At 45.8% G+C, this 13,700-nt stretch overlaps 1 protein-coding gene across 8 annotated transcripts in view; it reads left to right on the forward strand.

The window, feature by feature from the left end:
* TSGA10 (testis specific 10) overlaps positions 1-13,700 on the forward strand; it is a 203,583-nt gene that overhangs the window by 31,389 nt on the left and 158,494 nt on the right. For all 8 annotated transcript variants that reach the window (XR_012159883.1, XM_073352435.1, XM_073352444.1 and 5 more), the window contains 2 exons: positions 4,452-4,606; positions 12,693-12,748. Coding sequence is in view for 7 of the 8 variants with exons in the window: in XM_073352435.1 (XP_073208536.1) it covers positions 4,452-4,606; positions 12,693-12,748 (211 nt within the window). In the remaining variant the exon portion in view is untranslated. The remainder of the gene's footprint in view (positions 1-4,451; positions 4,607-12,692; positions 12,749-13,700) is intronic.

Raw genomic sequence — 13,700 nt, forward strand, 5'->3', positions numbered from 1 at the left:
GAAAGCTTATGGGTACATCAAAAACCTTTTTTTTTTCTTTCATCGACAAAAAGCAAACAACTTATTTTCTGTTTTTAGAAGGAGTTTTCTCCCTATCTCAGACCAGCATAATTAAGATGGTTATCAATGAAGTTGTTCCTGATAAACTGCTCATACTATTAGTTGAACAATAAGTTTTGTTACCCATTTGATTTGTTTGGGCTCATCAGTAATATTCGCTTAACAAACTGGAGCTCCCAATCCTGCAAGGTGCTGAGATAGCACTTCCTAGGACTGTTCCTTTAATTAAGGATGTAAGTAGTCACAATAAATTTTCAAATGCAGTACAGAGCAATATGCTAAAGACAGGAGTAAAAGAGATGGGTACAGGAATGGCGGGGCATTTGACTAAACTAGAGTCCAGTTATATAGCACTGGATAACTACTTTCTAGATCACAGTCAACATCATCTGCACTCACCAAAGTAAAATGCAGCAGTTTGCAAAAAGAAAAGAAAATTTATTATAGATGGCAAAACCTACAGTTAAAATTGCCCAACGTTTTCTGTTATATGAAATTTTGTTTTCAGTTGCTTATGTGTACCTGTTGTGGTCCCTGGGAGATAGGGGACCTCAGGTGCCCAAAGCTAAAAACCCTCAACCAAGAGGGACCCAGGCCACAAATAAATTCTGGGGACAACAGATGGAAAAAAACAGGGACAGGAGTGAAGGTCAAAGGCTAAAAATTAGGGAACCGGAATGGGAGACAGCTCAGAGAACTCCTGACAGCACCCACTGCTCCTCAGAGGCATCTTAAGGAGTCAGTGGACACTGCCCAGAGGAACTCTACTCAGAGGCGTGACTTAACAAGGGATTTGAAATAGGCTCCATAGTTGCACCCCTTGGAAGTACCCCTTGGAAGTTGTATACTGTTTGTACCACTGGGGCAGGCAGATCTAGGATCACCCAAAAATAAGGGCCCACCCCCTCAATTGAGGGTGGGAACCACTAAGTCCAGGCTACAAGAAAGTAGTTGGGGTAACAAATGAAAAAACAGGAGCAGGAGTGAGGTGAGAGGTAAAGAATCAGGGATTCAGAAGTGGACACTGAGCAGAGAACCCGTGACAGTGCCCACTGCTCCTCAAAGGCATCCAGGGATAAACTAATGACTGAGGGTGGATTTGTACTGATGACCTACAGGTGAAAGCCTGAATCATGTATAATTATCATGCCACCCCCAAACCATTTGGTTCCCTCCTGTTGGAAGGTGTGGATGAATGAGGTAGGGGATTGCAGAAAGGGTGGTCTCATGGTTAAGGCAGCTGAATGCTGCCATGGGGAAGTGGATTCTGTCCCTGCCTCTGCCACACAGTTCCTGTGTGATGCTAGGAAAGCCAATAAACCACATCTTTTAAAAGTGGTCACTAATTGTTTGTTCCTCATTTTCTGGGTGCCAAACTTGAGACCCTGGAGCCTGATTTGCAGAATTGATGAGTAATTCAGTCTTGGCGGCACATGTTCAATAAGGAGAAAACAAATATTAAATAGCAGCTCACTGAGTGAGCGTCCCTTATTCTGTACGCTGAATGAGGCAGTGGAAAAACTGTGATAATATAACTAAAGGATGTATGATGATATGTATGCATAAGGAGACTGAACTAAAGTAGCACAGGCAACCTTAATTCTGGTCTGTCATAACTTTTGAGTTACTCCTGGGGGAATTCTGCACCTTGCGGGGGGTACAGAATTCATACCTTCTGCAGATTTCTTGGTTCCCCTGTAGAAAAATGGGACAGCAAAGAAATCTGTGGGGAACACACGCTCCTTCCGCAGCAGCCCAGGTGCATCTGCTGGGAGAGCTGGCAGCAGAGAGCAGATGACCGCAGGGGAGTGGAGGGATGCTGGCCATGCATCCATGGAGAGATGTTTAGGGGGTGGGGCTGGGCACCTGCCTGCATGCGAATGAGTGAGAGAGACTCACTCTGTCCCTCTCCTCGCTGTTGCTGCATCCTGGGTTTGAAGATGTAGGGCTGTGTGAAGCAGCCTCTATCCCTGAGGCAGAGCAGAAATGTAACAACTAAACAGGCTGGCTGCTAATGTTCCCATTGTTTCCATTCTTAGTCAGTTAAGGCTCCTTTACCTTTCCAGAGTGGTGTAAAGGAGACTTATTTTAAATGACAGGAATGGAATCCTCAGCTAGGAAGGTCAAAGTGCTTTCTTGCTTTTTCCTTTGCCAGAGAGGCACAATGGGGTTAGATTGCAGCTCAGGATCTATTTTACTTATCCATTTAAAAAAATGCAGGACAATGATTAGCAAAACTGTATGACTTTCTTGTGTGGAAGTCTGAGCAATTTAAAACGACATTCTACTTTACAGAACACCAAAATAAAAGTAATCTAATTTAAATGAAAATCCAGGATTATAACTGGAATACAGGGTCTTGGTTACCAAGTATTTGTAACTTAACTTTCATGTGTTTAGGAAATGCTGAACACTTATTGTGATTTTTTTTTCTGTATGGTAATTTAAATAAATTAACAAAATAAGTGGAACTGGTGTGATTATATTGCATTATTTTGACAAAATATGCAGAATTTTGCATTTTTTGGTGCAGAATTTTGCATTTTTTGGCGCAGAATTCCCCAAGGAGTATTGAGTTCTTGACTTTGCAGCCTCAATACTTTTCTTTTAAATGTAGTTGCCTTGTGTGTAATACATATGCATGTAGGCATTCGTTGTGTCAAGAACATTTCATTAGTTATTTCTTAACTACTAAAACTTTTGGTAATCTCTTACAAGTTATAGATAGAGCATGATCTAGGTTTGCTTTACGTAGAGTATGTATGTATGTGTGTAGCTGCACTGCAGCTGTGAGTGTGCTTTCCAGCACTAATAGAGAGACACATGCTAGCTCTGCTCTAGTTAGCACGCTAAAAATAATAGTGTGGACACAGTAGCACAGGAGGTGGTTTGTGCTAGCCGCCTGAGTACATACCCAGGGGGTCTGGTGTAACTGTATTTGGGCAGCTAGCCCATGCTGCCCTGGCCACACTGCTATTTTTAGAGCACTAACTTGAGTAGCATTTGTCTATCTGCTGGGATGCATTCTCGCATGTGCAGTGTAGACTTACCCTTAGTGCAGAGGTGGGCAAACTATAGCCCACGGGCCACATCCTGAGCTCCTGGCCGGAGAAGCTAGCCTCTGGCCCCTCTCTGCTATCCCCCCTCTCCCACAGCCTCAGCGTGCTGTGCTGCCAGCACTCTGGCCTGCTGCTCCTGCTGGGTAGTGTGGCTGGCTCTGGCCCGACGGCGGGGCTGCGAGCTCCTGCTGCTCTGAGCAGCATGGTAAGGGGGTGGGGAAGCGGGGGTGGGTGGGTGGGGGTTGGATAAGGGGCAGGGGATCCCAGGAGCAGTCAGGGAGCAGAGGGCAGTTGGATGAGGTGGAGGTTCTGGGGGGGCATTCAGGGGGCAGGGAGTGGTTGGATAAGCATGGGAGTCCTGGGGGGGGCTGTCAGAGGGTGGCTGTGTGGATAGGGGTCGGGGCAGTCAGGGGACAGGGAGCGGGGAGGGGGGAGATTGGATAGGAGGTGGGGTCCTGGGGGGGGTAGGGGCGGGGGTGTGGATAGGACTCGGGGCAGTCAGGGGACAAGGAGCAGGGGATGGGTCGGGGATTCTGAGGGGGGCAGTCAGGGGGCAGGAAATGGGAGGGGGCAAATAGGGGGCAGGGGCCAGGCTGTTTGGGGAGGCACAGCCTTCCCTACCCAGTCCTCCATATAGTTTCACAATGCAAATGTGGCCCTTAGGCCAAACAGTTTCCCCACCCCTGCCTTAGTGTCATATAATTCAGTTATAGCCTTCTAAAAGTGTTTTGCAGCATTTACGTGATATTTTATTATGAATTTGTTATTTTTCTTTAGTTACTCATTCTGAATACTCTTGTGTGGAATACTCAATGTCCTTTTTTGGTTTATAATTAGCATTTATAGATCTTTCTCTCTTAAGTAAACGTCTTTCTCTTAACATAACAGAGAAGACCAACGTTTTGCACAAGGACAAGAAAGTTTAATAATACCCAGCTTTACATTTTGTAATTTGCACTCTACTTTGGTCTGTTTTAAACCTATTTCCTAGGCACTTCAATTTACATTATTGAGTTATTATAATTATTGTCTTAATAGTCTTAATATTTGCAATTAAAAAACACCCTAAAAAGGGGTAAATTTGCATCGAGTCTTTAGTAACTTAGGCCCTGATCCAGCAAAGCACTCAAGCACAGGCTTTCAGCATGTGAGTAGTGCCATTGACATTAGTAGGACTATTTCTGTCCCCATCATCATGCTTCAGTGCTTTGCTGGTTCTGGGCCTTAGTTATGTTTTCTTGTGGTTTAGAAGTGTATCAAGCTATGTGAAATGGAAAATAATTATTTTAAATTGAGTTAATAAAAATGAGGCCTTTATGATTATATGTGCAGATAACTTTTTGAAACAAAATGTTTCACAACAAGAAGAAATCCATATTCTCAAAGAAACTATTGCTGAGCTGGATACAGAAAGGGACTCCTTACAAGAATGTGTGGATGAAAAAACTGAGAAAATTTCTTCTTTTCAAGAAACCCTGGCAATTAAAGTATGTTCTTGCATGTAAATTTCTATATAATTTATTATTGATTCTTTAGTTTTAAAACATTTTTCATAATAGTTATATATGCAGAGGACCCATTAGGACCCCCCACCTCATCACTGGGATCCTCAAAAGTGCTCACTGTTAGCTAAATTCTGCTCCCATTAAAGTCCATAAAAAACTCCCATTGACTTCAGTAGCAACTGAGTTAGGCCAGTGTGGAGCACCCCATCCTTAGTGTTTTGTACAGTCTAATTTTAAAAATGACAAAAGATGGGATTTTCACCACTTTCCTTGGGTGAAGCAGACTAAACTAACAGGCTAATAAGTTTCACTTTCAGAAACTTTTTCTTGAAATTCAGACTTAATTTTCTCTTCTAGGGCCCATTTATGTAACCAATACAACCAAATTGGTGATTGTAGTTACAACTTTGTTATCCCTTGAAATGGTTACAGTATATTTCCAGTTTGTAGTGCAAATGGGCCCTTCACAGGGCTCAAGCATTAAACATCTCCCCTTTCTGCAGTCCAAGGTGTGATTGCAACCCAGGTAGATATACCCATGCTAACATTGCTAAAAGTAGCAGTGTGGATGTGTCAGAAATGCAAGTAGGTACCCAGAATTCTTCTTCGAGTGGAGTCCCTGTGGGTGCTCCACTTTAGGTGATTGTGCACCGTGCAACTCTAGTCAGAGAATTTCGACAGCAGTACCTGGCTGTGGCGCACATATGCTCTCCCCGCCTGGCACCTGCAGTGGCAATTACCTAGTGATGTGCGGCTCCTCCCCCAGCCCTGTTCCTTCTTAACCTCCTGTGGTCTGAGTCGGAGCTCCAGCAGTGTGTGCACCTGCTTAACCTCAGATTTAGTTTAGTCAAGTAGCTTAGTGCAGTTAGGTTAGTTGGTTAAGAACCTTTTATTTCTTTTTCTCCCGCATTTAAAAAAACACACCAACAACTTTTTTTCCTTTTGTCCCCTTAAGGGACATTATTTTTCCTCAGAATGCCCGGGTTACTTGGCCTTAAGCGCTGCCTCTGCTGTTGTGAGGCAATTCCGCTTTCTGACAGACACTTGCAATGTGTTTGGTCTCTGGGGAAAACTCATATGCCCCAGAAGTCCACCCGTTGCCAGTCCACAATTTTAAGACGTGGACTAGGAAAGCGAGGGACCTTAAACTGAAACTTATCCTATTGGAGAAGTCCCTCCGTCCTGCCTCAGACCCAGGCTAGCAAACTTCTCCTGCCGCCCTAAGTGGCTTCTGACAGACCCCTCTCCTCCACACCACACGGAAGGGACGTGTCTCCTAAAGTACTTGGAAAGAGGAGAAATAACACTAACCCTACCAAGACCATGTGAAAGAGGAAATGTTCCCTGACTCTGTCCACTACATTGGTACCAACCGCCCCACAGCTTAGTACCTTTGAGTCAGCAGGGACCTCTGGTACTGGTGGTACCGTCTCAGCTGCAGACCCTAAGCGGGCAGGCTCTAAGAAGGTGGACAGGCAGAAGACTGCCTCCTCCACCTCGGCACCGGCAGCACAGACAAAGTGCTCGGTATTGAGCGACTCTGCAGTACAAAAGGCAACAGCACCACCTGCTGGCCCTATGTTGAATAGCACAGACACTGCACCGCACATTGCCACACCGTCCTTGGCACGCTGTCTGTCGGCTCCTTTCCTACTGGTACCACAAGGTCCCCTAGTACCGCCGCCATTCTCTGCACCATCTTTCACACAGGTACCTCAAATGGCACCACAGCCTCAACAGTTCCTTGCTCTGAAGGACCTGAAAATTTCCCCGGTACCGGAATCGCCTCTACTCAGTACCAGTACTGCTTCGGTACTTTCACTACTGCTCACTCCGCCAACTGGAGCCATTTCTCCTTTCTCTAGTGAGGAGGATGAAGATGAGGAAGGGGAGGCTTTTTCCTCTCAACACTCTTCACCTATGGAAGGCAGAGTTCGGTCCATACATCAGGAGTGTCCTAAGCCTCCGCCAGGGTCTGAATTGCAAGGGTGGTATGGTCACCCCTTGGGGCCCCCACCTATGTCCTTACCACCTCAAAGAGCATTCTGGGACCCAGGGGCAGCTTATAGACAGTTTTACCCCAAACCCCTAAGTGACACCGCGGAGGTACATAGGCACTCTTCACAAAGATCCACAGTGCCACCAGCTGCCCCTCCCGAACAGAGCCTTGAGGAGATGGAAGAAGTTTTAGCTCAGGAGGCAGCTCATGCCACCTGCACTTCATTCTCACCAGATGAGATGTTATGCCCCTTATGCCTACTGCTGGAGATGAGTTCAGGAATTTCCAGGAGCTCTTCAAAAGCGAAGATGCTCCAGATAACCCTAGAGGAGGTCTCCGAGTCACGTCATGAGCTCTTGGACATACTCCACATGTCCACCTCCTCCAAGATTGCCCTTTTGATTTACTCCAGAATCATGGAACCCACCACAAATATCTGGCAGACCTTGCTACCATCCTGGTCACATGTAAGAGAGTGGACAAAAAGTATTACATCCCTTCAAAAGGGATGGAATTTCTATTCATACACCCTCAGACAAATTCATTGGCAATCGATGCAGTTAACGAATGGGGCAAAGAGCATTACTCTAGAATTGCTCCTTATGATAAAGCGTGGAAAAGACTGGATTTACTTGGCTGCAAGACCTGTTCATCAGCCTTCTGGATTGCCAGTTATGAAGCCCTTATGGTGAAGTATGACCATATAAACTATTCCACATTTTCTGACTTTATTGACTACATACTACAGGACAAAAGAGAGCAGTTTACATCATTCATTTCTGAGGGCCACCTCTTAGCTAGAGTTGCCCTTCAAGCCTCTTTTGGACCCTGCTGACGCAGCAGCAAGGACCATTACCATTGCCACCGCCATAGTAATGCACCGGGCCTCTTGACTTCATCTGTAAGGCTTCCCTAGGGAGGTCCAAGCCACGGTCCAAGGTAAAGAACCTTCTGTTCGAGGGTCCAAAACTGTTAACTGCCAAGACTGACAAGTCGCTCCATTTGTTGAAAGATTCGAGGTCCATGATCAGGTCTCTTGGTATCTGTACACCTGCAACAAAACGCAAACAAGGCAGGTATTATACATCGCAGTGTCCCAGACAGGCCCCGTACACACAGCAACCAAGACAATACGATAACCAGAGGCACAGACAGAGACCACCCAGATGCAGACTAAGCTCTGCCCAAGCCACCACATCTTAACAACCAACCTCTAAACAGCAGATTTGAAGGTTGGCCGAGGGTTTGCCAGACCTCCTCCAACTTTTGCTGCCAACGCTACCTCCCACCAACCATCCCTTTACCAATTGTCTAACACCATTCTATCCAAACTGGCGACCCATCACCTCCAACAGATGTTTACTGGAAATGATCAAGACTAGCTAGGCCGTCAGTTCCTCTCCATCCCTTCTACCCACTCTGCCTCCCCATCCTTCTTCAGGGACCCCTCTTATGAGCCCCTCCTGAGACAGGAAGTAGAGCATCTCCTACAAATGGGCATGGTAGATTCAGTCCTGATACATCACAGAGGGAAGGGCTTCTATTCCCATTATTTTTTAACCTGAAAGAAGTCTGGAGGATGGAGACCCATCTTCGATCTCAGGAAGCTGAACAAAGAACACAATGATACAGGATGGTTATGTTAGCTACAATCATTCCAGCACTGGAGCAAGGGGATTGGTTTGCAGCCCTTGACCTGCAAGATGCATATTTTTACATTATTATATGCCCTACACACAGGAAATTTCTTTGATTCGTACTGGGACAGGACCATTTCCAATATACAGTACTACCCTTTGGCCTCTCCATGGCTCCCTGGGCATTTTCTAAAGTCCTTGCTGTGGCAGTATCTCACCTTCACCAGCACGGGGTCACGATATACCGCTACTTAGATGACTGTCTAATCAAGCCTGACACTCAGGAAGAAGTTGTCGCAGCCATGCACCAGACAATATCGCTCTTCACCAGTCTCAGTCTACAAATAAACCTCCAAAAGTCCATATTGATGCCAGTCCAGAAACTAGACTTTATCGTTGTGCACCTAAATTCTCTAGAAGCAACCGCCTCATTACCTTTTCAGAGATTCACCGCTCTAACGAACCTCATCAATACATCGGTGCACAGCCCAAGGATATTGGCCAGGACCTGTCTTCAGTTACTAGGTCACATGGCGGCAACCGCGTACATGGTGAAACGTGCCAGGCTGCACATGCACTGCTTGCAGAGTTGGCTCAAGACAGTGTTCAGGCCACACAAACACAATTTGAATAAAATTCTGAGTATGCCAATGACGGTCAAGGACTCGCTACAATGGTGGAGTCACCCGCACAACATCTGCACAGGTGTCCCTTTCCTTCAGCCTCCTCCCGAATTGATAATCACAACGGATGCCCCTCTTCTGGGGTGGAGTGCTCATCTAGGCAAGCTCACAGTACAGAGAAGCTCTTATGGCCTAGTACAGAGAAGATGGTCTCCTTACAAATCAACACTCCACATCAATGTACTGGAACTACGCATAGTTCGCAATCCCTGTGCCCACTTCATGCCTCTGATCAAGGACAAAAACATACAGATAATGATGGACAATGTAACCTGCATGTTCCACATAAACAGGGAGGAGCGAGATCACACTCCCTTTGTACAGAGGCCATAAAACTCTGGACATGGTACATACAACACAATGTCACCAAACCAGCCACCTCCCTGCCTCGGTCTCAGAATATCACAGCCGATGCATTAAGTCGAAGGTTCTTGAACGACCACAAGTGGGAAATCAACACCTGCATGGTCCAGTCATATTTCAACTATGTGAGTTCCCCGCAGTAGACCTATTTGCCACAAAAAACCCGCAGCAAATGTCCAGCTTTTTCCTCCAGAGTGGGACTGGGATCGGGATCAGGATCCAACGGCAATGCATTTTTCATTTCATGTCACGCACCCCTCCTGTACGCTTTTTCCTTCTGCCCCATTGCTGTCCAGCATTCTGCACAAGATCAGAATCGATGCAGCTAAAGTCATCCTGATAGCACCAGCATGGCCCAGACAAACCTGATACCCACACCTGAAACAGATGTCATCATGCCCCCTATGTCTCCTCCTGCTTCTTCTAAATGTCCTCTCTCAGGACACGGGTCAGACTCTGCATCCAAATCTGGAGTCGCTCCATCTCAGTCTGGCTCCTCAATGATTCCAGGGCAAGGAGATAACTTGTTCTGAGGATGTTAAAGACATCCTGCTAAACAGCAGAAGGCCCACTGCACAGGCTGCATACCTCCACAAACGGAAGAGATTCCACATGTGGTGCCTAAATAAACAAATCAACGCCACCACCTCTACCATACCAGTCGTCCTGGACTACATGCTCTACTTTAAGAAATCTGGCCTTTTAATGATTTCACTGTAGGTGAATCTGGCAGCCATTACAACATTCCATGACACAGTGGATGGCGTTTATCTTTGCTCACCCAATTACCAAAGGATTCCTCCAGGGAGTATGCAACCTCTACCCAGAACCCAGAGGCCCAACATCCCCATGAGACCTGACTTTAGTGCTTCGATTTCTCTTTCTCAACTGCCCCATTTGAACCTTTGGCCATGTGTTTTCTTCTACATCTTTCCTTGAAGGTGGCCTTCCTAGTCGCCATCACATCTGCGAGACGTGGGAGAAATTGGTGCTCTTATGGCTGGACCACCCTATACAGTTTTTTCCAAAAACAAGATCAGTGACCTCACCCCAAATTTTTGCCTAAAGTCCTTTCTTCCTTCCACATCAATCAACCTATCCATCTTCCCACGTTCTTCCCTAAACCTCACAAGGACAGGCAAGAAGCAGTTTTCCATGCCCTGGACATCGGAAAGGCGCTAGTCTTTTATCTTGAATGGATCAAATTGTTCAGGAAAACTCCTAGATTGCTCCTCTCCACCGTGGACCGCTCCAAAGGCAAACCCATCTCTAAGCTCAGACTTTCCAGATGTATTTCAGATTGCATTCAGCTCTGTTACCAACAACATGACCTATAACCCCCCTCATGTGTTAGAACACACTCCACAAGTAGACACAAGTTGCCTTCCTGCATGATGTGCCTATTACTGACATATGCAACACAGCTACTTGGACATCTCACACATTCATTTAACACTGCATCACTGGTCAGGTCTCAGCCTCTGACACTCGGTTGGGACACATGGTCTTATCGTCCATTCAGGCCTAACTCTGAAGCCCCTCCTTTCCCCTGAGGGGCACTGTTCTACTGTCACCTAAAATGGAGCACCCACAGGGACTCTGCTGGGGGGGGAGGGGAGAGGATTGCTCACCTGATGCAGTAACAGGTTCTTCAAGATGTGAGTCCCTGTGGGTGCTCCACTACCCTCCCCCTACTTCAGAGTTATAATTAAATCCTCTATGGTAAGGAAAGAACTGGGGGCGGGGGGGCTGCACAGCACTAGTTAATTGCCATTGCAGGTGCGAGAAAGGGAGAGCGTATGTGCAGCCCAGCCAGGTATTGCTGTCGAAATTGTCCAACTATAGGTGTAGGGCGCACAATCCCTGAAAGTGGAGCACGCACAGGGACTCACATCTCGAAGAACCTCAGTTACTGCACAAAGTGAGTAACCCTCTCTTCAAAGTGGGGCAATGAAACCCATACCACCTCCTCTACACAGTTACTTTTAGCAATGCTAGTCTCAAGTAAAGCTCGCAGGAGTATGTCTGAACTACAATCAACACCTTAGCTTTACGTAACCAAGTGTTACATATTTATCTCTTTTTTAAACTTTCCTTCTAACTCTTTCCAGCACCATGATCATTTTATTGCTCTCTTCTAAACGCCCTTCAGTTCTCGACACTTCATTACCAAAAGGATGATTGACGAGCTGAACATTTTTATTCCTGCTTTGTTTATACCAGAGCCATATAGAAAGGGTCTATTTCCTGCCTTTCCCATGAATTGTGGCTTTGTTTATTCAGCCCAAAATTGCATTGCCCTCTATTATTGCAGTTAGGTCTGAATAACAACATCCTTTGCACTCTAAGGGCTTGTCTACATGAGAAAGTTGCACTGGTTTAATTTAAGGTATGAATTTAAACTGATTTAATTAAAACTGGTGCAGACCTGTGTGTGGACACTCTTATTTCAGTTTTGAAGTGTTCAGTTTAGTTTAAGTTGATTTTGTATCAGTTTAACCTAAACTGAAATAAATCACTCTTAAAGTATAATAAAGTTGTCTACACAGGGATTTGCACCAGTTTTATCTAAATCATTTTAAGGATGTTCAGTACCTTGCAGAATGATCTGTAAGCTAACAGGATAGCCAGCATAGGCAACAACTTTCCTGACATTAAAGCTTTATGAAAAAGAATTGTTCATTTAAGAATTGTTTCTCTTTGAAGAGAATGTGGCCCCTAAATCGTGAATGAATTTGTATCAGTGAATCAGCATGCCAGGTCATCATATTTTGCTCCAATATGGGGAAGTGTCTCCATCCAGTTTTGGGCCTTCTTTCCCAGCCTGTCTCTTTCTGCAGCAGAATGAAATTGATTGGATTCTTGTTGGTATCCCTGCTTTCCCAGCTGTCAGCAGAATTAAATGGCAACAGTAAAAGCTGACACTCTAGTTAGTTTTCATTTAGCTGCACTATAGGAAAGCTATGAGAAGATGGAGCTAATTGTCAGCTGTCTTAGGAAGACACACTGTATCTGCTAGCATTTGGTTCGCATTCAGGAGATTATCTTTGTAACCATGGAGGATGAAGAAATGTAAGTTCTAAAAAAAAAAAAAGTTTAACTTTTGCAGAATCTAATATTACTGGTTCCTCCACTCCCCAGTGGCAAGTAGGTGATTAGACCTTTACAAGTCCTGGCCAAGTCAAAGTACTGTATACTATTGGCATAGTGATTCTTTATAAAATGTATGGTGAAGTTTTGCAAAACCAGAATGAGTTTCAATGTAGACAGTCACATCAAGCTGGAGAGCTAACTGAGCCAGAAGAAAAGCAGTATTTCTGATTTTGCTCAATCCTTTTATTAACTGGGGAGAAACAGGTTTACTGAACTTTTTATCTCTTTTCAAGGAAGAAACCATTTTGGGTTTGAAGGATCTCATTTCTGAGATGGAGCAATCATCAAAGTAAGTCTCAGATTCCGGTTATAGCAGCACAGAGGTTTTAGTTTGATAACTATAAAATCTGTGAAAATATTGCATTGTTAGCCAAATGTGGCAAATGGTCGACACTATTATGGTGGGTCCCGTGCTTTTCCTTTGTGTGATGGGTCAGGCTGCTGCCTCTTGCCCCTATTCTTGGGCATCGATGGTTCTGCTAGTGCCCTGGTGGGGGAGGGAAGGGGAGTGGGGAAGGGACCCAGGTCTGCCCTCTACTCCGCCCAGGGGCCCTATGGACAGTGACTAAGCACTTGAAGCTGTAATTCTTTCTCCTGGGCTAGCTCCTGCTCTTCCCCTTCAGCTTCTCAGGCTTCGTGACCTCTCTCCTCTTGGGCAGGGTTTCTCTTGGTCCTCGGCGCCTGGGGAGTCCCTCTGCTCTGCTTGAGCAGGGTTTCCCTTTCCCTGGTGTTCTGATCCTCTGGTCAATAATAGTACTCCTCCAAACTACAGTCAGCTGTCCTTCCCCTCTCTCATCTGACTGAAGCAGGGGGTTTTATTAGGCCTCGGGCAGAGCCTTACTTAGCTCCAGGTGATCTAATTAACCTGTATTAACCTCTCAGTCCACAGGGACGAAGGCTCTGATTATCCTGGGACCTCCCATCTATCACTCTCCTGCTGCCCTCTGCTCAATCTCCCTCCACCCCCCCAACACCATGGTGTTGAGCTACTTAGCCTTTCGCGACAGCACTGCCTCTCATCCTATCAGCATTGCTGTGTTGGCTTCCTGCCCTATGCTGTCCTGGAATTGGAAGGGTTGCAGGGATAGGAACCATCTGGTCACTCTTGCATTCTTCTCCTTGCTTCTGTGCATCCACTGGAGTGGGGTGTGGTCCGTCATGAGGGTGAACTGCTGCCCCAGTAGGTAATATCAGAGAGTCTTCATGGCTCATGTAACCACCAGACATTCCTTTTCGACGAT

This window comes from Lepidochelys kempii, chromosome 1 (assembly GCF_965140265.1).
Source record: "Lepidochelys kempii isolate rLepKem1 chromosome 1, rLepKem1.hap2, whole genome shotgun sequence".
In the NCBI taxonomy this organism is placed as follows: Eukaryota; Metazoa; Chordata; order Testudines; family Cheloniidae; genus Lepidochelys; species Lepidochelys kempii.